The sequence below is a fragment of the Lichenostomus cassidix genome, chromosome 1 (genome assembly GCF_008360975.1).
Source record: "Lichenostomus cassidix isolate B80296 chromosome 1, HeHo_3.0, whole genome shotgun sequence".
Taxonomy (NCBI): domain Eukaryota; kingdom Metazoa; phylum Chordata; class Aves; order Passeriformes; family Meliphagidae; genus Lichenostomus; species Lichenostomus cassidix.
In genome coordinates, this window is record NC_139479.1 from 60,773,941 (window position 1) to 60,801,251 (window position 27,311).

Below are 27,311 nucleotides of genomic sequence, written 5' to 3' on the forward strand. Positions count from 1 at the left end.
CAGTACCCAGCTTAGGACCCTTCTTATACTTTATTTTCTAAAAATCTCTTTTTGAATGCTTAAAGAAATAGCAGCCAAAATTATGAATGCCCCAATGTCTGGCTATGGTTATATCCATCCTCTAGCCAGACCATCTAGCAACCTCTCCCTGCTGTTTATGACACAAGAGTGATATTTAATCATGCTCACAGTGACCACCCACTAGCTGTCATTCCTAATTTAATGCATGATGAGGCTTCCCAGCCCTCTGTTCAGCAGACAGAGTGACTTTTTCTTCTAACCTTCCACTGTTAGGGTGGTGAAGTTGTTTCCTCAGAAGCTGAAGGGAGCTCTGAAACTGCCAGCTCCTGCAGGGCTTGGTTATGACCACAGTATAAGAGTTAAATAGCTACTGCTAGTGTGGAAACCTGGGTGCTCTTGTCCCTCAGTGGAGTTCTTGAACTTTCATCAGGGGCCTCTGGTCAATTAGGCAGGCAATGAAGGAAATGTATTGGCATGGTATGGTCAGACCAAAGGTTTTGGTGAGCCACCCTGGGTGCAGTTTTCATTAACAAGTGTTGTTTCCACTGCTGCTGGAGGGCGACAATAAATTGATTAGCCTCTTTAAAATTTCTCATAAAATTGTATTAGCAAAACGGTAAATACATGACACAGGGACCGTAACCACGGGATGTTTACATAATGCCCACTGTGGACGAGTACTAAATACCATAAAAGACCTGAGACCCCCCCCAAAAAGTCCGTGAGTTCTGGTTCTCACAAGGCAGCTAGAGCACCATTGTTGTTGTTGTTGTTCCTCCTCCTCGTCCTCCTCCCCCTCACATTTCAGCTTCGGAGTTGTGAACTTTGCTGGTGGTTATTGCAATTCCTATCGCTAGGCTCCCGTTGTCAGAAAAAAGTTGAGCCAGGGAAGTGTTCAGCACAAGGCAATCCCCGTCTGAAATGACAGAGTCAACACACTCCAGTATGGACCTGGGGGTCGCCTCCCACTTGAGGCGCCTCTGGTTCCTGTTGAGCTCCAGCCGGTAGGTGAAGTTGTCGGCTTGGCTGGGAGTGCCAATCAGCATCATCGTGGCAAAGAACTGCGGGTGGCCCTCGTACTTCTCCTGCTTCCTGAGGACCAGCAAAAACTGGTGGCCAAGGCAAGAGTGCATGATGATCCAGTCCGTGGGTGCAGGCAGGTGCATGTCCGTGGCCAGGAAGACAATCTCTGCGCCCTGAAGAATGTTGATGCGGTGTGTCTGCCTCAGGTGGGACACCACCACCTCCAGGTGCCCTTCCCACGGGCAGGAGAAGAGCGGGCAGGTGCAGGGAACCAGCTGGGGGTCGTGCACCACTTCGTGGTGATGGCAGGGAGGAAGGATGCCTTGCTCCGTGGATGCCTGCACAGCGGCGCAGCGTGTTGGTGCATACTGCGGGAAGAGAGAAATTACATGTGAGAGCAAGTGGACCAGAAACCAGGGCAGACATGCAAGGTGCAGACCCCACAGACATCAGTCACCCATACTCCACCTAAAGCAGCACTGGTGGGAATGCAGGGAACTCAGCACTCTGGGGATCAGAGTGACCTGGATCTGCACAGCAAAAGGTGATGGCAGTTGCCTTGTTCTCCAGAAGAGACAAACTGTTTCAGTCATGATAAGTCACTTCAAATGAAAATGATGTATGTGTTTAAAGAGTGATTTCATTAGTTCAGGGGGAAAAATCTGATTAAAAGGAGAAAAACAACCCAACAAAGCAAGGACAGCATGGAGCATTTTATATAGTTAAGAACTCTTGCTGCTCAGAACAAGGGAATGAAATATGTATGGCATTATTATTCTTTAATGAAACATACGGGCAAATACAGGCATTTTTCCTGAAACAATAGCTTTATTGCATCCATAATTTGTGAAATAACTGTCAGTTTTTATTGTATATGATACCTTCACTATTTTTTTGGTCAATGTATTTTTACCTAATTGATGCCCTTACCACCATAAATCTTAAATTACTCTCAAAGGTGATTGGATGGCAAATTTAGCCATTTTTTTACAAGAGTAAATTTGAATTAAGGTAGGGCAGCTCACTAAAAAGGCAGCAGCTCTTGCAGAAAAATTCCACGTGAGAAATAGAAAGCAAACTGCTCTGCCTCTCTCAAGTGGATGCTGTTGAAGAAAAATAAGTCTTACTCAGCCAAAAGTGTATTCACAGGTAATGTTATTCAGGAAGAGTAATGTCTCTCCACAATAACTTTGTGCATAGACAAACCCTAAGGCACAGGCATGCTGGCCATGATTCATCCTACCCAATTTTAAGCATTTCCTTCAGCCACCCAATGTGGAAATCTGGTTACCTGGGATTGCCTCTGCAGTCTGTAGAGTGAGGCAGCCCTTCCAGTGGAGGATTCAGATCTTAGCTGGAGTAGTTCAGCTTCTAAAGGTGACACCAGCAGATGCCAGAGAAACTGAGATCCAGTCTGCCTGCTTGTGCCTAAGTTTCAGCTGTTCAAACATCTTTTGTCTCTGAACTCCTCTTATAAAAGTATATCTCTTATATCCATTCATGTCCCTTGTAGGAGTGCATACATATGTATGTACATTTTGTTTTAACATATGCACTAGGAAGATCAGTATAATTCCCTAAATACTGCCCCACATCCTCTCGTTTTAATATATTTACCCAAAATGACATGAACGACATTAGCTATAACATTTAACAATTGTTCTCCTCCATGCCACATCCAAGTCATAGCAGATTTGGGATTTTTTCTGATATTTTTTGAGCACAGATTTGCTTTATCCAGGGGTAAGCACAGTTCCATATAATGGGTGCTAGATGTGTTGCAAAGTGTGCATTGTGTCATCTCATTATAGATACCATGAAGCCTTTCATTACAGCCTTGCTGGAAGCAGCTTTTCCCACCAGAACTTGTACATTTTTGTACAGGATGTTTTGGAAGGAAATCTCTTGGGTGAACTGTCCTAACTCTCAGATGACCAGGGCTTCCTTGCCAAACAGGATGACAATTCCATCTATTCTCATTGTGTCAGTAGCTGCCAAAGGATGTGATGGATAGAGCAAGGTCATGATTGCTGTTGCTGCGAAATTCATGGTTCTTCCCAAGGCACTGCATGTCAAAGCGAGCTGTTTTGTCTTCCTCTGGCATTTGATATGAAGAATAATTGACTAGTTAAGCCTTACTATTGAAACTGGCATCTTTTTCTTTTGACAATTATTACTTCAATAGTACAGTTCTACTTTTCCCTTCCTCATATTTTATTTGTTTTGCTGTATAAAATTCAAGAATATAAACTTTCCAAGAAGATAATGAATTGAGGACAGATAAATGACTATCATTGTCTGGGAAATAAAACAGGTCATTATAAACTAATCAAGGTTTGTGGCTTTAGCTGCCTGCTTATCACAGTGGGATTACTGGTTCACACTTAATTCTACATTAATTTTTGGATCCCATTAGGATGAAAGTTATGGTTAATTTAAACTCTTTTTGGTGAAGGAGGCTACTGCAATGGCAGATCGTAAAAGCCTTTAAAAAAAATCCCTGAAATGCTAATTGCCTCATAAAATGAATTCTAATCTCCCAATCTAATACAGTGGGTGTGAGCAATTACTTTCTCTCACCAAACTGTTAATGCAACATTAGTGATGATACTAATTAAAACTAATGAACTCGTACTCACATGCTGATAAACCTCTCAACCACTCGACAAGTTCCAGCCTTCTTTCAGTTTTATTTAACTCCCCTTTTGGAAGATGAATCTTAAATTAACCTCTTGAACAATATTCAAAATTAGGTTTTGAAATGTGAAGCTTTATAGACTGTGTATAATTCTTCTCCAAAGATTACCAGAGTCGGAGAAACCATTTCCACTGAGGATGTAATTGAATTTAGAAATGCATTCTCCTAATTTGAGAAGCATGAAAAGCAGTGGTAGCTCATCCATCTAAACTGCATCCAAGGTAAGAAAATACAAGCATCTTCAAAAATCTCTTTATGACAGACATGTTGCTACAGCTCAGGAACAGGAAAAATAAATTACAATGAGCAGTTTATATGATATGTCTTCCTTCTTTCCTGAATTTGTGATTCTCTTGTGTGTGTGTGTGCAAATAATTGTTAGTTCCCGTTCACAACTCACTATTCTGAAATATTTCCATGAATCACTTCAACAAAGGATTTCTGGTCTAACTTTGTTCATTTCAGGATCATTGAAAATTCTGGAAATCCAGCACAAACCATGTAATCTATTTTTATTCTCTGACTTGCTAAGAACCATCTTCAAAATCTGGTTTTTGAATTGTTCAATATTCCTTTTTCAAAATTCTAAATTTGTCATATTTTGAAAGAAATGTTTAATAATTCCCTGTCAGTAAAAAAAAAAGAAGTCCCTGAGAAAAATATTATTTTATATTTACAATTGAGATATGAGTATAACTATTGGGGTATTTGTGCTCTTTTTGGTCATTCATATGGCTGTGAACAGAAATGCTAAAATTGAAATGCAAAACAGGCATAAAATGGTCACCTTGAGTGTATTTAAATGCTTGAATAAATATTTATCAACATTTTTTCCATGTTTAATCTGCTCCAGTATTTACTTTCTACCATTTATTGCCTGATTACCTAATAAAATTAGGTTTATTATATTGTTGTGTCAGTCCAGTATTATTCTCAATTATCTTTTAGCTTGTTGGCCAATTTCAGTCAAATTGAACTGTGGGATGGAAGTCTCAAATGCTTTAATTTTCAACCGTTTCTGAGAGAAGAGGCATCAGGGTAGAGAAGTATGACCCTTTCATGTCTCCAGGGAGGAACAGCTTGCCACATGAGCAGTATTACATTGACAGAGAAGAGAGAACCTAAACAATGGCAGTTTGATCCCAAATGGATTATAGACACCAGAGAACCCACATGAGACAGTGTCTTTATGAACAGGAGAAAAGGCTTCAGCCAGAGTGCTCCTCATTAGATGCAACATAATCCCACCATGAGGTACCAAACCCCAGGAAACCAGGCTCTGCTGCTCACAGAAAAAATTCTTTTTAATGATGCAGCTTATTACAGAGCAGTTCCTTTTAAGAACAAGTAATTTGGCAAAGAGCAATTTATAAACACATGGTGCTTTTCTTATGGAAAGAAACCCCAACCAAACCATGATTAGATTTGGACCTGGGACTCAGGTTTTCTACTAAAAATGCAATGAACTGCTTTAGATGTGACACATTTGTTCTGCCTTTGATGTCTGAGGAGTAGGTGCCTAACTCTGAAGACTGTCAGCTCCTTTTACAGATCATGCAGAGCCCGGGAGTGTAACTCACTTGATTCCAAGAGGTGCTGAAGGAATACCCCCCTAGACACCCTCTCTACATGCAGCCAGGACCAAACCCATCCTCAGCACAGACCCCCAGAGGTTTTACTGGTTTATGGACAAGAAAGAGAAGGACAATCCTATTTTAGTCAGGAAAGAGCTGTACCACTGTGGTCTTCTCCAGCTCCGCTCGAGACAATGCAGCCCATGGAGAAAGAAATGGATTCCTGTTCACACGAAGGTGTAAAAGCTCCCTACCTTTGTTACACCTCCAGTGACTCGATAGAAAATTCAGGAGAAGGATGGAGGGTAGATCCAAGAGTTAAAAATCTCCAAGAGGTAAAGAATACACAAGCACATCTCTGAGTCTGCAGCTGCAAAGCTGAGGCACTCACCCAGGAAAAAGGGATTTTCCCTTGCTCCTCATGCTCTGAGGGACCTTTTGTATTTGAACTAGTGAAGGCTTTAGATCAGCTATGGTGAAAATAGTGGAAACAGAAGCAGCAGCCCACACTGCAGCTCTGCTGGCTGAGCTCATGGCCCCATGGGGTGCAGACACTGGCTACACCAGCATCCCTCAAGCCCTGCTTCTCTGCTGCACAGCTTCAGCATGGAGAGCAAAGGCTTCTGCTGCCCTTAGCAGCCAACTGCTTTGCCATTAAAGTTCTGACTTAAAAATGGTGAATTTGTTCAAGATAAACACAGCAGAGTGAGGGAGGGTTACAAGCAGTCCTCCCATCCCATGGGAAAGGGCTTGGACACAGATGACCTGGAGTATAAGGAGGGTGAGTAGCACCACCACATTGTGGAAGAATAAACACTGCTCAGGTGTTCAGAGTAAAGGTCAAGTGTCACATTTCAGCACTTTCCAATGTTCTTCAGTATTATACTGGGAACCTGGATGCCTCAGTCATACTTTTCCTTACTGTAATGCACATAATGTGCAAAAATCAGCCTTTCATATTTCTGTGAACAGTGCCAATGCGTGCCTAGAACATCCCAAGGAGGGAGGACAGGCACTGGTTCACTGCCCAGTAAATAAGGGTGTCTGACAGGAAAGCAGGTGCTGTGAATAATAATCCTTTTCCAGACACTTGACACCCATGGAACTGCATTTTCTCCAGTGGTCACACACACTTTGCAAACACTCATTAATTCACCCATGTGCAGGGCTCTTTGCTTGGGGCAGTCAGTGCTGTGGCCTGAAGGCCACCACGGTGGGGATTCTGAGCAGGGTCATGTAGACAACAGCAAAGATGACACTGGACATGCCAGCCAGCTCAAATAAGAAGACAGTGTTCCCTGTCTATCCCAATCCAACCTTAGCATGCCCTGAGACGCTGCAAATTAATCCTCCTCCCAAGAGGAAACTACTCATTCCATGCATCCAAATTCTTTCCTCTTCACCCACAGCTTTTTTGGATGGGCTATGGGAGAGCTGGTGGGAGCTGTACATAGCCATGGCAGCTGTAACGTTTGGTAGGAGCCAGGGATTGAGGGGGGTTGTGCTCAAACCCTTTTAAAATCCCACCAACTGTACCAATGCTGCCTCCTGATACAGCTGACCTCACTATGAGATACCCTGCCCTATCGTGTTCACCTGTGTAAAACTTAGGTTGTTTGGGATAACACCTGATTTAGGCTGACTTTAAAATAGATATTAAATCGCATTTACACTTGTGTAAACACCTATACACATATTTATATACAGACTTGTAATATTTACATGTCTGTTTCAAATATTTCTGAGAATGATGCAGTGGGGAAAACCACAGTTTTGTCCTGGTTAAACCATTATGGTGCTATTTTTATTGAAAAAATGATGGGACCTGGGAAAATGGAAGTCCATGCATTTTGATTATGAGCTTTTCAATAAATTTTATTTTATTATTTACCCTTTTGAAAATAGTCCCAACTATAAGAATGCATAGTTTTTATTAAAACTGCTTCTAAGAAGGGTTCATCTTGACATACATTTTTTTATTCCATGAGGCTCGTTGCTGTGTCTGTCTCTGTGCATCACAGGCATCTGTCAGCTGTTACCTGTTGTGTTGAACTGAAGTTCAATGGCAGTATTATGTCTCACTTTAGAGTCAAGGAGTTTAAGCACAGAGAGATTAAAAATCCAAGTGTACTAACCATATTTTGTTTTCCAGCTTATATCACCCAGCCCTTAATTTTTCATAGTAGAATTGCCTCCTAGAGCTCTTGATATTTTCAAAATCCAGCCTCTATTAACCTCGAATGCAGCTACAAGTGATTAGACTGCCTGCAAATCAGGTCTGAGGCTTTGGCAACATTGGGCTTCCTCACAGCTACAGGATCTCCTCAATAATGTGCCATTATTTACCTCATCTCCACCACCACCCTGCATGCGACAAGGAACAACAAGAGATGCAATCACCCTCTATATAGGCAAGCAACCTGGAAAGGGGACAGGAGAACCCAGTGGATTTTTGACATTGACCTAAAGATTTCCACAGACAAGGAGGGACCTGGGCCTGCAGCTGTGAGATTGATTTGAGTGAGCAACTTCCAGGGTTTTCAGCAACTTTCAGCAACCATGGCAACTTTTAGGGTTTCTGCTGGAACAAATCGGCATTTTCTCTGCCAGTGAAATGTACCATTTATTCCATTTTTTTACTGTCTTCCTCCTATTTTTTGGCTTCTCGGGGACTGATTGCTTCTGCTCATCTGTATGGAAACTGCCTCCAATAATTTTCTAATCCTCAGCTTCTTTCTGGCTCACAAAAGCTTTGCCACCCACTAACATCCACCTCCACGTTACTTACACCCACCTCACAGGGACAGAAGCTCAAAAGAACTATAAAGGTGACATGAAGAAAGTAGTGAGTCTTTTAATCCTGGTCTTCATTTAATTTATCTTCTGCTCTTTTTTTTAACATGCTAATGAGATTTTTTAAATCTTTCAGATGAAAGAAAAGAGAAGAAAAAAAGAAACCCAACCCCCTCAACCTATTTTGTCAAAAGCTGTACTTTCATATCTGAAATTAAGAAATCCAAGCCAGGGCTCATGTTGGGGATTTATTTAAAATTTTAATTACACAAAATCCTGTTCATTATGAATGCATCAGTTGAATTTCTTAAGTACTGAATATTAGTTGCAGCTTTGGCTGTGGAAGGATTTGTTTTCCCAACTATCAAATGGCAGTGAGAGGACAACTTCAAGCTCATTTACTAATCTCACTTTGCAACATAATCAGGCGTGACTTGGTGACACAGCACACAGGATGTGTTAATGGCTGTCTTCATGCTAATTACACACCTCCGAGTATGCAGAGAAAATACAGCTCTAGTATATGTCCACACTTCTTTCTATCAGACTACCCCAAATATTAGATGAAGCCACATATATATGGAGGTATTTTTGAAAAAAAACCCATTGGTTTTGTGGTAGATGTAGCAAATCTATGAGTCAGCATTTTAAATGTATCCCAGATGGAAAGAGAGATGTTATTCTCAAATTAAATCCCCTTGCTTTCTTTTCAAAAATCTTTTTCTTCAGCATTAACAGCCATGCACTCTTGAAGTGCAAGCAAAAAACTTCAAGAAACTCAACTTCTCCAATGTATTGAGAGCAGTGTAATTATGATGAAACACAAACAGGATCCACACCAAAACATGTCAGTCCATAGATGCTTTCTGCGAGAGACCCATCTGGGCACTGGTACGGTGGAGCAAGGTCATGCTCTCCAGCTCTCCTACTTCAAAACTGTTTGATGAACCCTTCCAAGCCCAGATGGACACCAAAACTTACCATGTTTCAAACTGAAGGGAGATGCACCACTTTGGTGACCTGCAGCCAAAGCTGCAGCTGGGTCATGGACACCCAGGAAAATGATCCCAATTTAGCTGCTGTGTTTGATGGATCTCTCCTGAGATCACTTTCTGTGCTCTCTTAGAGAAATAAAATACACTGAGTAGATGAAAGCAAAGCCATGTGCGTGGGCAATTCCTGTGGAGCATCGGGCAGTTATTTTCTAGTGAAAGTAAAAAGCTGGGCTGGAGGGTGGGACATGCCCTTGGGATCTGATTTGCAATGTGTATTCTCTCTGCTGCATTTTAGGACTGGGCACAGCGTGGTGACAACACACCATAGCATAGTGTATCTGTTGCTGCATTGCAACTGCTGATGCACTGGGGCATGCAGATATTTATCATCTTCTCTATGGACTAGAAGATTTTAGGCCTTGATTTAAGCAAGGGTGATGCCTCTAAACACCATCATCCCCTTTGGCCACACAAGGCAAGTATGGGAAGCCAAGGCACACACTATCAGCTCTTTCTCCAGGAGGGCAGGGTGCAACCACTGCTTATCAGCAGCTTGCTCATGAGGCACTGCTGATCCTGGCTCTGGGTGAGGGAGTGCACAGCCCACATATGTACAAAAGAGATAATCAAAAATGCAGAGTTATCTGAAGATTTGCTTCATCCTTTATCCACTTTGTATTTTGGATAAAGCCTGTTCACAAAATGCAAAACCATTATAGGCTTTAATTAAAAGCAAAGTGATAAAGCACTTCCAAGCTGCATCTGCTCTGTCTGATAGGGAAGGCAGAGTTCACAAGAGTCCTGTGTCTGACCTGTTGGTTTTGTGGTTTACAATCACACTGACAAAGAAATTAATATGGAAAAGAATTAAAAAAAAAAAAGAAAGAAGAAATGATTGCCCACTGTGCTCATAAACTTAGCAGTTCAGACAGCCTCTAAATAACTCATCATCTGATATTCATTTACAAGTTACTACAGTAACAGCGTGTCTCCAAGAGAAGCAGATTTGCTGGTGTCATCTGAGATAATTAGACCAAATCCACCCTGAGACAATCGAAATTCTCCCCTTCCATCAGATGATCTCCAGCTATCACAATTACATGACATGTAAATCCATTAACTGCTCTTTCAGAGATGCACCCCAGGAGTGCCAAAGGCTGGCACAAACATTACTGGGCTGCTGGAAGGAGAGAAGGAATGGGGTGGTGGTTGTTGAGCAAGCCCGCAGCCTCTCCTGGTGGGATCAGCCTCTCCAATCCCATCTGTGTATCCCTTCTGGCCAGAGATTTGCTCTGTGGTCTATGTCACATTGCTGTGACAACTCTCACAGGGTAATGTGCAACTCAGCCTGTGCCAGAGAGATCTCAGCAGAGTGCAGGCACTGGGCTGGGGCCAGTTGGTGTAGTGAGGAGGGAGCACAGGGCTCCCAACCCTGCCTCCCTGTCCTGTCCCATAGGCTGTGCCTATGCCTACACCTCTGTAGCAGTCACTGAGCAACATATGAGCCATGAAACACTCCACATTTTCAGTTAAGACTTTCTCTTGAGAGCTGTTTCTGAGGAAATGCAAGGATGTCTTAAAGTCATGCTGTGTCCCTCTTGCTGAGGCATTGCTGGTACCAGCAAGCAAAAGGCACCTCAAACCCACCTGCAGTGGCCTGGTGTGGTGGGGGCCATGCTCAGGTTATAAAAGAGTGGAAAATAAGTTGTTCCCAGCTCAGAGTAACACTGCATTCCCCTACACAACTCTGCCCCTTCTCCACTAGTGACTTTCAGCTTGCCCTTGCTCTGAATTCGCAATGTCTGTGTGGCACTGAAAGAAAAAGTCTCCCTGTTACAAGACAACCCAAAATTCATCATTATTCCACTGTCAGGTGAAAGTTGAGTTTGTGTAGTCAGGCTTAAGAAATGGGAAAAAACCCCACAAAACAACCCAGAAAATCCATGTGAGCTGTTAGCTTTGGGAATGAAAAACAAACAGCAAGTCTGAGTAAATTAATTTAGATTGTGTAATTTATGCAAATGCTTCATTGATGTATTCTTTGCAGTAAGGAAAGGGGCATTTCTCTGGGAACATTTAATTTGTATCTCAAATATTTCTTTTAATTTTGTGCAAATCATAGCCTGTTCCTTCTTCTTCCTCCCCCTCAAATTCTCAAAGAATAGTTCTTCTAGAAGTTTTCTTCCTGTGGGGAGGATGCAGGTGGAAAGAAAGAATAGAAAAGGAGGTTCAGCTTAGCCAGAGAAGACAATGTTCCATCGCTATTAATAGAGTGAAAATTTAAGGAGTTTTGTTAAAAAAAACAAACCCCAAATCCAAAACAATCTTATAAGTTAATATTCCTGCTAACAGAAAGCTATAGTCTATCCTATCCAGGAGAGGCTGAGTCAGTCTCCATACTGTGCCTCCTGCAGCACTGCTGTTTTGGGGGGCAATCCTCTGGCATCCCCTAGCCTGCTGGCACCTGCCTTCTGACCTCGTGTGCCAACAGCAGGAGGGAGTGTAGGACCACAGAATCACAGGTTTGGGGTTAGAAGGGATCTCTGAAGATCATCTAGTCCCAATGCCCTGCCACAGACAGTGACTTGCTGAGGGTGCACCGATCCCACTGCCTACGTCATTGATGAAAATATTAAATAATATTGGTCCCAGTAAGGACCCTTGTGGGACACACCAGTCATTACTGGTTTTCACTTGGATATTGAGCCATTGACTGTATCTTTGGATGCTGCCATCCAGTTGATTCCGTATCCATCTAAGATCCATCCATCAAACCCATACCTCTCTCCAACTTAAAGGTAAGGATATTGTGGGGGATTGTATCAAAAGCCTTACAGAAGTTGGAGTAGATGACACCTGTAGCTCTTCCTTTGCTGATGGAGTCACTCCATAGAAGAAAGCTACTAAAATAGGCATGATTTGTCTTTGGTGAAGCCATGTAAGCAGTCTCTAATCACATTCCTGTCTTCCACATGTTTGACAATCTTCCAGGAGGATCTGCTCCTTGATTTTACCAGGCATTGAGGTGAAGCTGACTGATTTGATTTCACCAGGGAATGACGAGGTTGTTCATGGGGAAAACAGGCAGAATCAGAGGTGAGAGACCCATTACCCAGCAGAGCTGCAGTCCCTCGAGTCCAGTTATTTTTTAAGTCAGAAATCCATTAGTGTAGAGTGTGCAGCTCTGGCTGCAGCACCACAGGCTCTTTCTACCAGCTCTGGACTCTCTGGTTCTTCATTCTAAAATCTCCTATTTCAGTGCAAGTGTAGCACAAGGAAAAGGGGGCAGAGGGCCACATTTCTTATTCAAAACCATTCTCACTCTTTAATGTCCCTCCTCACACCCTCACTTGTCTTGTGGGAAGGTTTTATATTTTAACTTCAGCCAGGTCGTCCCCAGGCAGGCAGCTTAATACATGTTCTTATAAACTTGTCTGGCTGTATGATACTCTGTAACTTGCACATCATAAAAGTGAATAATTTTACAACTATTCTGGTACAGTTATGGGTTTTAAGGATTTGACAGTGGGGTAGATTTTTAAAATTTATTTTCAGCTTTCTATAGAGAGCTTTTTATAGAGCTTTCTGTGTGACATGTTATTGAACAAGCTGACAGACCACTCATTTCATCACATCGAAGGTGTTTCAGCCTTTCTTTCCCAGGACAAACTTCTCTCCTTCCCAAAATGCTGCGTGGAGGAAACTTGGTTTCTCAGGGATGGGACCAAGGGAACATCTGCTCCCCATCTCTTACATTGCAGTGCTACCTAGCCACCCCCGTGTGAGAGAGGGCAACAGCCCTCAGGCCACTGAGATGTCTGCTGCAATCCCTGCTCCCTGATGGGATGTCACCCTGGGATGAACAGTGTGGCTTTGCTGCAAGGATCTGCGTCAGTCAGGGTGAGCATTGTATCCCCTGCTGGTTTCAGATAGGGCTGGGAGAGCTCTGGGCAGCCCTCCAGGATCAGGGTTAACAAGCAGGGATGGCTGTGTGGTGTTTTGTGCAGTCTGTCATGCCAAAAGCATGAATAATGTGTGAAGTGACTGCAAGAGGGACACCCACACTCCCAGGAGGAACCACTCAAGTGTTTCTACAACTTCACCAGCAGCTACTTGCTCAGTGAAGGCTGTTAGGGACCTTCATGCCCCTGTCAATAGAGCTTCCATCTGTTTTTAAACCCCTTCATTTCCCTCCTTTCAATCCTGTAAGTATGCAGTGATGGCTTACCCTGTAATTTCCGAATCCACAGTGAGTCCATACTAATTCAGAATAACATTTTTTAGACCCATAGGTCTTGCAAAGACTTCAAGGATAAAGATAACAATATTCAGCAGAAGAAACACCTGTGACAAATGACTGGCTAAATTTTGGGTGGGATTTGTCTCATCGAAGCGTATATGTCTAAAAGATCAACATGTTCCAATCTGACCTGCTCATCTGGAGCTCCCTTAATAACGGAGATAAGATGTACCTTCACAGAGAAATTCATCATCCCTGTCTTGAACATGTCCATATCCAGGGAAAGATGAAATTACCATGAGCACCTGCAGGAGGTGTTCACTTTTCGTCCTTGGCTAGAAGTGGAACTGGGGTCATTGGCCCAGAAGTGGACATCAGGATTGCAAAGTTTCACCAGGTTCAGTATATCAGGAAAGTCACTGAGACTCTGAGTAACAAGGGTGTCAGGACACAGCCACTGTGACTGTTTAATGGGTGATTATGAGCTGCCTATTTGCCTAATGAAGAAAATCCCTTGAGCTGACACATTTTCTTCCCAGCTAAGGGCTGGTCATCCTAATTTTCAGGCCTCTAGATTTAACAGTGAAATAAAACTAATTTACAGTTCTTGCCATTAGGATGACAAATTTTCATCTCTGTCCTTCAGGTGAGAGGCACTATAACAAATGAATGATTACTGACCCATGATACCTATTAGAGATTGCAGTTGGGTCATCTCATTTGTTGTTTTAACAGAAGAAATTAAGAGCCTAGCAGGGCTATGACAAAAATTGAATTGACAATGAGATGAACACTGCCTTTACCAGAGGCTCTTTCTAGAACTATATGAGGGAAAACTGAGTGATGACAGGACCTTGTGGGCCCAAATTGTGGAGCCTAGTAAGACTTTCCACTGGCACAGGCTTCCTCCCTTTGCTGCCTGGAAGTACAACCTAGCTGCCACAGGCTGGAATTCACAGAGACAAAGGAGCAGTTAGCCATGTACTTGCTTGGCTCTTTTCCCTCTGTCATTGCCTGCAGCGAAATTCCCCACCAAAGATGTTTTGAATCAAAAGGAGGTAAGAGGATAGGAGAGTTTTCTCTCAACAGCATTGACTGTGACAGACTCCTGTGTTCTTAGTCTGATGCTGATTGAAGATCAGGCCCTGCTGCCAAGTAACAAAGCTGGTCTCCTTCAAAAGCATCCTCCATGCAGGGAAACCAATAGCTTCCAAGTTTTAAGGGAAATATTGAAGAATGTCATGGATAACCTGACTTTGAGCTGTGTGAAGGCAAAATTAGACCCTAGGAATTCTGCACAGTCTCAAGTTCAAGACACACATATTTGTCTTCTTCTCAGGCCCTCCTCCCCCTAGACAGATTGTGGGGCCATCACACCTCTGTGGCTCAGCACCAAAGCATCCATCCTGGTCTGAGCCTGTGCCCAGCTGTGCCATGGGTCAACCTTCCCTGATCCAGCAACACTGCTCTCCTTCCTCCATGCAATCTACCCTGACTCTCCAGCCTTTCCCAGCCATGTGACACAGTGCCCTGGCCTTGCCTCATGGACTGAAGGAAAGAAAATTCGAATCATTGCCTGCCACTTAATCAACTAATAGTTAGTCATTAGTTGACTTGTTTTTCTTTTTTGTTTCCAGTCCTAAGATGGAAAACTGTCCCATTGTCTTTCACTCATAGAGATTTGCCCGCACTCTGTCACAGAATAAATCTGCAGACACAGAAAGTACCATCTCTACTTTGCTTTCCACATGAGTTTCTCCCCATTTATTTCTGCTGCCTGCTTTACATGAAGATCTGCTTTAGCTTTTGGGCTTGACTCCAGCACCATTCGCTAAAATTATATCAGGTATTGATTGGTAACAGATATATTATAGGGCAATGCTATTGAGGATACATTAAGTAAATGGAGGAGCAGGTCCATGCTGATTTCTTCCTTTTACCAGAATGGCAATCAGCAGCAGCAGAGTTGTACAGGGTCTGAAACAACTGTGGCTTGAACTGGCTAGAGATCATCCAAATTAATAGTGGAGAAGACTTGGTGCTGTTAAATGCTGAGGGCCTGGTACTGCCCTTGGGTATGGAGTACATATATAGATGGTCTTGTGAAATGAGAATGGTTTAAGAAAAAAAATTTAATTCAAGGTCCTCAGCATTCTGGTGATCTGCCATACTGATCCATGTTTCATTTTCACTTATTACCGCTCAATATTTAATTTCCTTTGTACTTAGAAAGGTGCCAAGCCCAGGTGACAGTGATGGCTGGCTACTATTTTTCAAGCCGTGCAGTTCGGGCAGTGAAGTAGAAAGGGCAGTAAGAGAGCAGCAAAGGGAGGCATAGCCACAACTCCAGGTGGTGGACATTAAGGTGACACTGGTAGAAGATGAAAGAAGAGTAAATGTTTCAGGGTGAGAAACTGAGGTTAAAAAGAGTATTAAGAAGAATTTTTTGAATTAAAATAGGGAGCAAGGTAACCTACAACTCTTTCTTAAGAGTCACATGTGAAAATGAACATCAGTGATAGTGATTGCAACCTAAACTGACTTGCAAATGCCCTTTTGCTGGAGTTCCTTGCTACTGACCTTACACAGGTGACTGCAGTTAAAAGAATGCCGGTGGAAAATTGAGAAAAGACTGTGTGAAATAGCATCAGGATTGAGCTAAACCACCTGAAGCCGTAGAGTGGCAGAGTAATAGCTAAACTTACTTCTCAGTTTGGTCTGGCACTGTCCTGATCCTGGTATCACTTGGCTATTTCTCTCCACTGCCTGTAAGGGGAGTTGAGAGTGGCTAAGTTGAACCCCAATGCAGATACCTGGTTCTTACACTCAGGTGAGATGAGTCCCACCTTGCTCCTCCCTCTGAGCTTCTTGGTAAACTTCAAGAACTTTGAGTCTTTCTCTTCCTGATCCATCTATCTGACGTCACACTGGCTCATCCCTAATTTATCAGCAGAGGCTACCTTTATACAGCAAACAAAACAAGCCTGGTGTCATTTCCCGGCCCTGAGATCAAGTGGGACATCTTTTGTCCATGTAGTTTAATTTGCCCCTCACACAGAGCAGCCTCTGCCTTGTGTGTGGTGGAAACCTGGTCTCTCCTGGTCTCTCTAAGGCAATTAAGGAGAATACTTGCTGGTATGTGGCAAATCCAGGGAGAATGCTGCCCATTACACTTCATGGATAATTGCAAGCTGGTGTTGTGGCCTTGGCCTGCTGTGGTTTGGTGGATACAGCCACATCCGAATTTCCTACACCCAGAGCTGGCTCAGCATGTGCAGGAGAGAGGTAAAAATCCCCATCGGGAGAGTTCATGTCCTGCTTCCCAATCCCTTGAAGGTTAATGGCTGCACAGAGACTGTCAGCCTTCAGGGACTTCTTTTGGCATCTTTCCTAAGCACTCAGTCATTTGAAAGTGAAAATAATAAGCACTTTCCTGTGAAAGGCTTTTTCTTTTGGCATCTTATGTCAAGATGCGGTTACATGTCAGCTACGTGTTTGTTTTCATAAGGTGCAATGTAAAAAACCTCTTCCTTCAAGTGCACATTTTGTCAGCAGCTCTTTTGGACTGATTTCAACTCCTCAGCCATACTGCAGCCCTTCTCTGTCTAGAAGAGGGCATTCAGGTTTTACCTTCCCTGTCAGCTGCAGAGTCACACCACTTTGCAAACCGCCCTTGAAATCAATGCTGTTGCTATATTAGAAATACTTAGCACATAAATTGTAGGACATGAGGCAGTGCGTGTAACAAGGCATGATAACCATGCAGCCAACCTGCTGTACAAGCTCATTTCAAAATCTAGCACAGACTCCTTGCTCTTCCACTTGCTTGGTTCAGAGCTTTAAGGAAGGGCGTGCTTGTGAGTGTGCATTGCTAACCACATCCAGACTCCAGTCAGTCAGAAATGGGGCTGAGCTTTCTCACACATCGTATTTTTGAATGCTGATATGCCCACACTGCAGGATTGATGGTGAAATGAGCTTTCCCACCTAATTTGTTCACTTTCGCCTGAATCTGAGGATGTTACTGGGTGGGCAGTGGTTAAAGAACGATAAAACAGGAATGGAAGTGTCATACCCCCATTTCAGCAGGTGCTTTCACAGGGCTTGATCGTGTGCACAGTGATAAACAATGACAAATGGGCATCTTACGCTGGAGTAGTGAGACAGAGAGGGAAAGAATGGGAACTAATTGTGCAAGTTTACATATACCTGAGCATTGGACCATGGAAAGGATGTATCCAGGAAGGGCTACATCTATGCATGTAATTAAATGTATATCTTCTGTTTCACAAACCTGAGCCTATAAAAAGACAAGATCATTTACCAGGGAAAGACTTTCTATGCAAAAAAACTAAAGTCTCCTTAGACATGCCAAATTGATTTCTTTGTCTTCAAGCACGAATATCAATTAAGCAGAAGTTATGTCCTAGCTTAAAAGCAGAGTGAGATTTATGTGAACAATCAGTCTCAGTTACAGGGAATTAATTTTAAGTGTATACTATAGTCATAGGAGTGCATTATTTCCTTTCATGTCATTTGTTTCCTGATATTGGCACTCTGGAGCAAGGGTATCTCAAGTGAACTTGGCTTCTCATTATCCACCCGAATCCCATCCACACGACTACAGACACCTGGTGAGGGGTCACATTCAGTTGAACATGCTCAGCTGTGTGCAGGTGACATCATGATTCAGTGGAGGCACCTCAAGGTTTTGCAGACATCCGTGGGAGCAGAGCTGCGGCTCCAGGGAGAAGAGCAGACGCTGAGTGGCCAGAATGAGTCTCATTTGCACTGGAGTGGTGCATTTCTCACTTGGCTGCTTTACTGTTGTGCCACCCTCATTATTTCTGCTACTGCTTTTTCTCCACGGCTGAGCACAACAGGTACCTTGAAAAAGCACTGTACAGAAAGGGTGAACCACTGTAAACCCAAATTCTTAGCTGAACAAAGCCAAGACAGCTCCAGTGCAGCCATTCCACAGAGCTGAGCTGCTAGGAGCAGGGAGACATGGGAACAGCAGAGGTTTTCACAGTTTGCTTGCTGACGTGAAGGAAGATAAATTTAGGACTGAGCCCTAGTTTCTGTGAATTGTGTTTTGAGAAGACAGAAGAACCAAGCTGTGGTTCACTGTTTCCATAAGAGACATAGGTATTGAATCATATTTTTTCTATCCCGAGATGCTTGTGTTTTTGCCTGCATGATGACCTTGCTTCAACAGAAAGAGCGAAAAGTGATCCCTACTTCAATCTGTTCCACCACTAGGGCACTCCTGTGGGAAGTAGTAGATGCAGCTCCTTCCTTTTTGGGAGAGACTTCTTACTTGTTAAATTGCTCTGTAAGCCGTGGGTGAAACATAGACTGAAAGATGCTGCTAGGGAGATGTGTCTTCTCCTGTCCTCTAGACTGTCAGTCTGTGTTGGATACACCCACGAATTAAATACAGGATCTAGTCCATGGGGGAGCATGGGACCATCTGATTTTGCACCCAGAGAGGCACAAGTAGGAGATGCAGAGTTGAGCAAGATGGTTTGAGGACATCAGCTCTTTGGGGGCAAGGAAGCACACTGGGTACATTTACACATTTCACTGGCAGCTTTGGTATACAGGGACTCTTATTCTCTCTAAGTGATCAGCTGAGTCTTTGGAGTCAGAGACCAAATAGCATCTAATCAAATTTTAGGAGCTGGATCCTGCCCTGAATCCCCAGCAGGTCATGTTCATGGGCAGATAAAGAAAACAAGGAGTACTGGGTCCAACTTGGTTGGATTTAACTTTCTTCACAGAAGCCCATGTGGCACTGGACTTTGGATTTATGACCAGAACAGTGTTGGTCAAATACAAACATTTTAGTTATTGCTGAGAAGTTCTTGCATAACATCAATGTTTCTGTTTATCACTCTGGTTCCCCCCAACAAGTTTATTGGGGTTGGTTGAGAACTTTGGAAGTGACACAGCCAGGACAGATGACCCCAACTGTTCAAATGTATATTCCAGAATGTCATATTCCTCAATAAATTGGGGAGAGGGTATTCTTTTCAAACTAGTCTTTGCTTAGAGACCTGCTGGACACCAGTCTGCTGGTGGGAAGTGGCAACTGACTGCATTTGCATTGCCTGTTCTTTGTTTTCTCTATTTTTTTATTAGACTGTCTTTATATGAAGATCTGAGTTTTTCTCACTCTGATTCTTGCTCCTCTGATTCTTTCCCCCATCCTGCTAGCGAGGAGTAAGCAAGCAGATTGCAGGTGCTTAGTTGCTGGACAGAGTTAACCCACCATAAACAGCAAAAAAGTCAGAAGTGGAGCAACTGCAGTAGGAATAGAGTAACACCATCCTTTGTAAATTAATTTGTTTATGACATCTGATGGGTAATTACAGAGAAGTGGTAATTTATACCCCAGGGCCAGATGAGAGTGCCCATATGAAAGCTTAGCAGTGTTTCTCTCCACCCAGGCCTGCTGTAGGTGAATGCAGCAGGAGAGAAGTGATCTTCTCTTTAATCTTTCCATATACATTCTTGGTGTGAAGCTGTCCCAAAACACAAAGCAGATGTGGCCTGACCACAGGCATGTTCAGCATCACTTATTTCATGTATATCTCTTCTGATGGGCTTCATCCTACAGCTCTGCCCTTCCGTCCCTGCTGCTCCCTCCCCACTCTGTGGCACATAGCTCTGAAACCATCATGACCCCACAGCCCACACTGACCCTCCAGCCTGCAACTTGCTGCCCATGATGTTCTGTGTACTTGCAGCCAAATCTTGGCCCATTTGCCATCACTGCAGCAACATATCTTTAGAACTTTCTCCCTGTTTCAGTTACTATTATCATTTCACACCATCTCCTCATGGTGTGGGAGCACCCTGGTGTTTTCTGACCTTAAGCTAAACTTCCTTATGACTGCTTTAACTTCTTGTCTGGTTCTGTGTGACATGAAATGCTTAGGAGCTCTGGCAACCAAACCTGTTGTGCCAACACTTCTGCAGCTTGCCCTCGGTGCACTGGGTTGCTTATGGTCCTCCACGGCACTGAGGTGAAGCTGTGATAAATCAGATGTGATGGGTGCAACCTCAGTGACCAGGTTTGGGAGCCTCTTTTTGTATAAAGTGCACTTGTGGAAATGTGGCAGCCCATTGCTTCCAGATAAATGCAGATAAATAAGGAAAGACTGAAGTGGGTTGCCCTCCCCTGCCTTAGGATGTGATGAAGGACATGGCATTAACAAGTCTGCTCGCCGCCACGATAACATTTCTGAGCACGGAGCCAGCACTGGCACCCTTAATGTCTCCTTTCCCTACCTCCTTGGAGACAAATTGACCCTGCCTAAGTAAGAAAGGACTTTCCTAATCACATTAGGATCAGTTTAGATGGCAGAGAGGGTAACAAAATTAGAGCTTTTAAACCATTATCTGTTCTTAATGAACATCTGCGTTGATACAAGCCCACAGAGAGTTAAGGAAAGCTGAGCTATGTCTGATCTCATTATAGCTTTAAAAAACAAAATATGTGATGGAGAGCTGGTCCACGGCTGTAAGAAAACCATCAGTCTTTTTATAAGTGACAAGAAAGGGCTCAGCTCAAGCCCAGAGTGGCTATATTTTGATTCTTAATTTAAAAAATAAAACTATCTTTGATGACACAAGGAATTTCCTAGGTCCCACATGCAAACTAATATATACACACATACCTAGTCAGGTAATGTGTCTATAATTTCATATTATATGTGTCATGCCACAGTGCTTTAATCCTGTTGTCTGCATCTTGTTTGATGCAATAATTGTTGTAATATTTTACATAATCAGAATTAATATATTGTATGGAGATGCCAGGGAGCGTGTCTGATCTGCTTGCTACAACAGCAATAACAGAAGTGATATTGTTATTGTACTCAGAGGGAAACAGAAACTCTGCAGAAAAACTGGACTGGATGAAACAGAGCATAGGACTGGATTTTGGCTAACATTGACACTTGCATGGGAGGTCAAACAATGGTCAGGACTTTTACTGTGCAACATCTTTTTCTTAAAAACAGTAGATGGGAACTGTTTGCATATTTCTTAGAATCATAGGATTGTTTAAACTGGGAAAGCCTTTTAAGATCATTGAGTCCAACTGTTAACCCAGCACTGCCAAGACCACTACAAAAGCACATCCCTAAACACATCTACATCTCTATTAAATACCTCCAGAGATGGTGACCCAACCACTTCCCTGGGCAGCCTATTCCAATGCTTAACAACCCTTTTACAGCAGAAATTTTTCCTGCTATCCAATCTAAACCTGCCCTGGCACAACCTGAAGCCATGTCCTCTTGTTCCATCTCTTGTTATTTGAGAGAAGAGGCCAGCTCCCACCTGGTTACACCCTCCTGTCAGGCAGTTGTAGAGAGTGATAAGGTCCCACCCTAAGCTTCCTTTTCTCCAGGCTGAGCACCCCCAGCTCCCTCAGCTGTTCCTCATAGGTCTTGTGTTCCAGACCCTTCCCCATTGTCCTTCTGCTTCTTCTCTGGACACACTCCAGCACCTCAATGTCTTTCCTGTAGTGAGGGGCCCAGAAGTCATCACAGGATTTGAGGTGCAGCCTCCCTAGTGCTGAGTACAGGGGTATGATCATAGCTTAAGACAAATTAGAAAGAAAATAGGATTTCCTGTTGACTTATCAAAGTGTAATTTACTGTTAAAAAACACCCTCCTTTTACGCATATATTTACATATAAAAATAAAACTCCTGATCATCCAAATACCTGAACAATCAGCTCACTCCCTGGTTCTCTTTGTATCACCCTAGCTACATCTCTCCAAGGTGAAATTGCTGTGGCGAGAGCTAATCCTAACCAACTGAAGAAGTCACTTGTATTTAGCTTCAGGAAAGATGTTACTTTCCATCCCTCTTTAATTTGCACACAACCCACCAGCCTTACATGTTGATATTGCATTTCCTCTGTGTTGACATCACTTCTGCAACACATTTAGGTTGATGTGTTTAAGGGCACATGTGCTGCATGCACACACACACACACATCTCCTTCTTTCCTGCAATTTGGCAGAAACCTGAGTCTAATTGTAAAATGTCACACCTCAGGTATAATCCCCCCAAAGAGTTGGCAATGCAGATCCCTTCAGCAATCTGGTTCACAGCACATCCCCAAAGCCAGTAATATTGGTAACAGCCCGAGATGGGAGAGCAAAATCTTTTTAAGCCAGCCTCACCACTGAAGTCTTTTATGAAACTACTCTCTCCATCTACAGACATTTAATTGCTACCTAGCTTTTGGCCTCATTAAATTCCAGATAATTAATCCCCAAGTACTAGATTTTCACTCTGCCCCAAGACACTTCAACAGGTTTTCTTAGCAGTGGCCCTGAAATTATTATTTCCTGCTCTCAGTGCTGAACATGCTGTCTCAAGCAGTTTGATGCATGTCCATTAACAGCAGACCACTTGGCTATACTAAGAGCAAGAAAAAGACAGGAGAAAAGTACAAGCCTTGCACTATCACCAGTTTTTCTGTGAATTCAGGTGATGAGAAAAATGCAGATTTGTCTCCTTCCAGGACAATTACCCTGTCGCTCTCCAGGGAGCTCAGTTTCCAGAATGGCCAGGAAGCCAGGCTGAGCTCCAGAGCTGCTGCCAGCAGTGTGCTTTCCTGCACCTCTCATGTCTCAGGGTTGTTACCTGCCCATTTATAGGAAAGAGACCAAAACCCAGTCCTTACGTTTTGGCATTGAAACCATCTCCCACTTTGACTCTCCATTCTCCAGTTCTGATTCAAAGGTGGATAAAAAGGAAATGAGCACAATGTGCTCCCAGTTGCTCAACAGGGACATAAAACTTAGCTGCAATTAAATCCTAAGTAAATTCTGCCACAGACTTAATTCAATCAAAACTTCTCTCTTAAATAATCAGCAGGAGGCATTTGCTGTAGGTCTCCCCTGCATGACCAGCACCAGCACAGGCACAGCTGGAAGGCAGCATCCCACAGGCACTGCCCAAGCTCTTGGGGACAAACAGAGGCATCTTGCATGAAATTTACACTTTTGCCCTCGGGCACTCAACAGTGTCTTCATTTTTTTCTATTTTGTATAACAAGTTCAGTACAATCTTCAGGTGATGCAGCACAGAGTTGAAAGTAATTTTCTTCATTTATTTTCTAGACTGTGGGCTAGAAAAACAGCCCTGCCAGGAGCTGGGATGTTCTCACAAAGCTCATGGAATTGGAGACATAAGGAATGAGGTTTGTACTTCAACGGAAACCTTTTCCTAACTATAAATGCTATCAGCTTACATTTACTTTTCTTCTTGTTTTTTTTTTAGCACTGTATTGCTGTTTGTTGTATGTAACAGGGGTCTGGACTGATTACCTCCAAAACCAGCATAATTAATAGCTTTCTGCAACTTCAACATCAAATATATTTTGATCAGCTTAAAAAAAAATCCCCTTCTTCCAGCTAATTGGAGGTGTGAACCTCTAAGTGCTGAGCCCGTGAGACATTCCCTGACTTCAGAAGTGGTCTCATCTCTCATTCCACAAAATTACTGAGAACATCTTAATGAAAAGAGAAGAGACTGCAGGTTTCTCTTTACTGTGTTGCAGATCTGGCTTTAACCTCAGAAAGGCCTTGGTTTTTCCACCTCTAAAACGCGGGTGATAGTATTTGTAAGCAGACTGGGAGTTTCTACTTGAGGGACATTTTATGGAAGCCTGGCTATTGCCAAAGACAAGCATGATATTTTCCAGACCAATGAGCCGTGGACTCTATAATGCAGGTGAAAAAAAAAAAAAATAGCACAGAGTATCTAGTCCCAGTCCCCTGAAACAGGAGCTTCAACACTTAATCAGAACAGAAGTAGCATTAAAGCATTTTAATTCTGCCAGGCTGGTAGGGCCAGGGTGAAGGGAGCAGACAGCCCACAGCTGGTCCCCATGATATGGGGTGACCAGGGCTGCTTCAGGAACCTGCAGGAGCAGATGCTCTGCAGGGAGAATGGTCTCTGCCCTCTCCTGGATGGGGAAACTGGCTGGATGGGCCAGGAGGTGACTGGGGGAAAAGTAAAAGAGCAATCTGGCAAAATGGGGCAGGGGCAGAATGCTGCAGCTGACTGCAGGGAAGCAGTGGGGAGAGCAGGGAATCTGCTGTGGGGTAAGTGGTGTGTGCAGACATCACTGGCTTTTACAGAGTGCTGAGGCATCAGTCAGGGGTTTGCAAGCTGGGGTGACTTTCACAAAGCCTCAGAGGGCAGAACGTGCTGATCCAGCAGTCAAGATGTGCTGTAGCTGCACCTGCAAAAGCTGGTAGGGAGAAGAGCACGGGGAAGAGGGGCTGTGGAGGGAGCAGGCTGATGGAAACACCGAGGGAATGTAAGCCTATTGCAAAACTGTCCTGGGGAGGGAATCTCACCAAATTGATGCAAGCGTTGCTTCTATTTTGTTAACATCCCGGAAAAATAAAACACTGAACAATGTCTTCCCAGCTTTCCCAAAGCCTTCCAAGGTAATCAAATGTAGCCTTTTTTTTCTGCTGACAGTACCATTTCTAAAAATATCATATTTTGCCCATAGACATGTGATCTTTATTGACTTAAGTCATTATGTACAAACTAGAGGTCTTTCTAAAAGACATCTGGGAGCTGAAGTTATGGCCTTAAGCTCCTGACGAAAGATCTTGGTTTTGGATTTGTGCAGCTAGCCTGGTTAGGTTGCCATAAGAGCCTCTTCTAGCTTTAAAGGATGTGAATTTATGTCTGTGAGGCAAGAAAATGTCACTGTACCCTCACCAAAGCTTCACCCTGTGTTCTGTCAGTGAAATTTCCAGCAAAAATGGAAGACCTTCTGCAATTTCCATCTTGTCTGGGTAGTTACTAGAAGGAAAACTAGAAGGACCTCACTGTTGCTAGGTCCTGACAGGTGCAGATTCCCTCCCTAATTAATATTTGTAAGTGTATGTATTACTTAACCCAGGTCTGATACACGGAAAAGTGCTGTTTATGGCAACCTTTTCTTCTCCTTTGAGCATGACGGGCCAGGAGCTTTATGAAAGCTTTTGGTACCTGCTCTGTCTACAGAAGAGTTGATTTATGGTTCGCTTAATGAACGTTGTTCTATTACATATTGATTTTCTGTATGTTTAATAGTTTAACTTTAAAATGATGTGAAGGCCATAACTACATTAAGCCCATACAAACAGGGAAACACCCCAACATAATAAAGCAAAAAAATTGTTGCTGACCTGCAGCTGGTGCATTCTCCCTCTAGAGCCTGCCTAAGCATCATAGCCAACATGTTCTCTAAAATAATATTTCTCATAGGTGAGCTCATAAGCAAGTTAATTAAATACCAAATTGGTTATTGTGAATACATTTACTAGGCATGAAAAAATAATGCATCTCTGGCATTTCCCTTTGTAAATATGTTTTAAATCATTGCTTGATAGTTAATTACCCTATTGCAAAATTAAGGCAAATAGATATATTTTGGATGCTATAAGGCAGTTGCTTTATTAAATAAATAATTAAATAACATCAATAGATTATGCTTAAATAAAAATTCTGAAAAATCAGGAGCATCTGTGTAGTACATATACATCTACTACTGCCTGGCATTGCCTCCATTCTCGTTTGGCCCTGCCCTGAGGCAATGCACAGTACACCCTTGAATTTTCTGCCAGCTAAGAACCTCTTGAAGATCACTGAGCTGACAAGTTTTTTTTATTTTCCATTTGATATTTGTATATATTTTATGAGAATCAACTTCCCTTCCTAGAATTAAAGCCTAGAGACTGGGTGGCTGCACTGCAGACACAGACTTCTGCATCTTCTTCAGGTCTGGGAACTCACGATACTTAGGACTGAACAAGACACAGTCTTATCACTGTTGTGCACAGGGAACTACCAAGAAAACCCCAAGTGACAAAGATAATTTTTGTTTATGGGTGAAGATAAGGCTGGTGAATACTTCTGCACATTTATTATTTTATAAGGTCATTGGTGTGGTGAAGCCTAGACAACTTATGACTGACCTTCCAAGAGTGTTGCCTTTGCCAAGGAAAAACAAAGAGGTTGCTACACTGACATACACTTTTCCAGACCACTATCTTCAGCTTCGAACTAAGTGACTTTACTTTACTCAGGTTGGAAGCTGAAAGAAAAAAGTGCCAACTTTGCTGTCTTTGTTAGGGAAAAAGCTGAGACACTGGCACAGATTCTGCCCCCAAACTTCAATGCACGATGGCAGGGGAGGTTAGGGGGCTGTGCATGCCTAGTGGTGTCTACTTCAGTCAATAATTTTCTGTCCACCTCTGCCTCCTCATGCAGTGCCAGGCTGAGGGAGCATCCTCTGCCTCCCTCCTGAAGCCAGGCAGTGATGGCACACTGTGCAGTGCTGAGGCAGCGTGATTGCTTCATTCCTTCTCAGTGGTGGCTGCATATTAACCGTGGATTAATGAGCCCTCTAAGTATTACTTGATGCTCCTAAAATGCTTTATATTTTCTACTTACATTGTAATCATCATTGAGGGATTAAGGTAAAAAAAATTATGAATTTAGATGGCTACAGTTAAGCTTCAGCATCCTCGTTTTGTTTCTTACCTATTTACAGCAGTGGGATTAGTAGAGTGAATGCTTGGGCCATATTGGCACCAGAAAGAGTGGCAGCTTCACAGTATTTATGGCAACAGCACCAGTGTTGTAGATGAGTTCTTCACACACACACACACACAGAAGATAAACCTACACCAGGAGATTTAACTATTTTGGCCTCCACCCCAAACTGCTTAACTGATGTCAGGGAATATTGTCCCTCACCTCATTTACAGAGAGACAAACTAAAGACATGGACTCCTGCAGAGCATGCCAGCTAGATGATGGCTCCTGCAGCTCCAGCAGCATGATGGAGTGCTGCAGCACATGGATATGCCCATTGAGTTTGGAGGCAGATAAACCACAAGGCCTTGGCAGGATGCTGTGTCAAACA

At 43.1% G+C, this 27,311-nt stretch overlaps 1 protein-coding gene across 1 annotated transcript in view; it reads right to left on the reverse strand.

The window, feature by feature from the left end:
* Positions 1–602: 602 nt before the first annotated feature.
* SIAH3 (siah E3 ubiquitin protein ligase family member 3) overlaps positions 603–27,311 on the reverse strand; it is a 41,116-nt gene continuing 14,407 nt past the window's right edge. Inside the window, exon 2 of the mRNA XM_085059647.1 lies at positions 603–1,412. Coding sequence (XP_084915773.1) covers positions 819–1,412 — 594 coding nt within the window. The 3' untranslated portion in view covers positions 603–818. The remainder of the gene's footprint in view (positions 1,413–27,311) is intronic.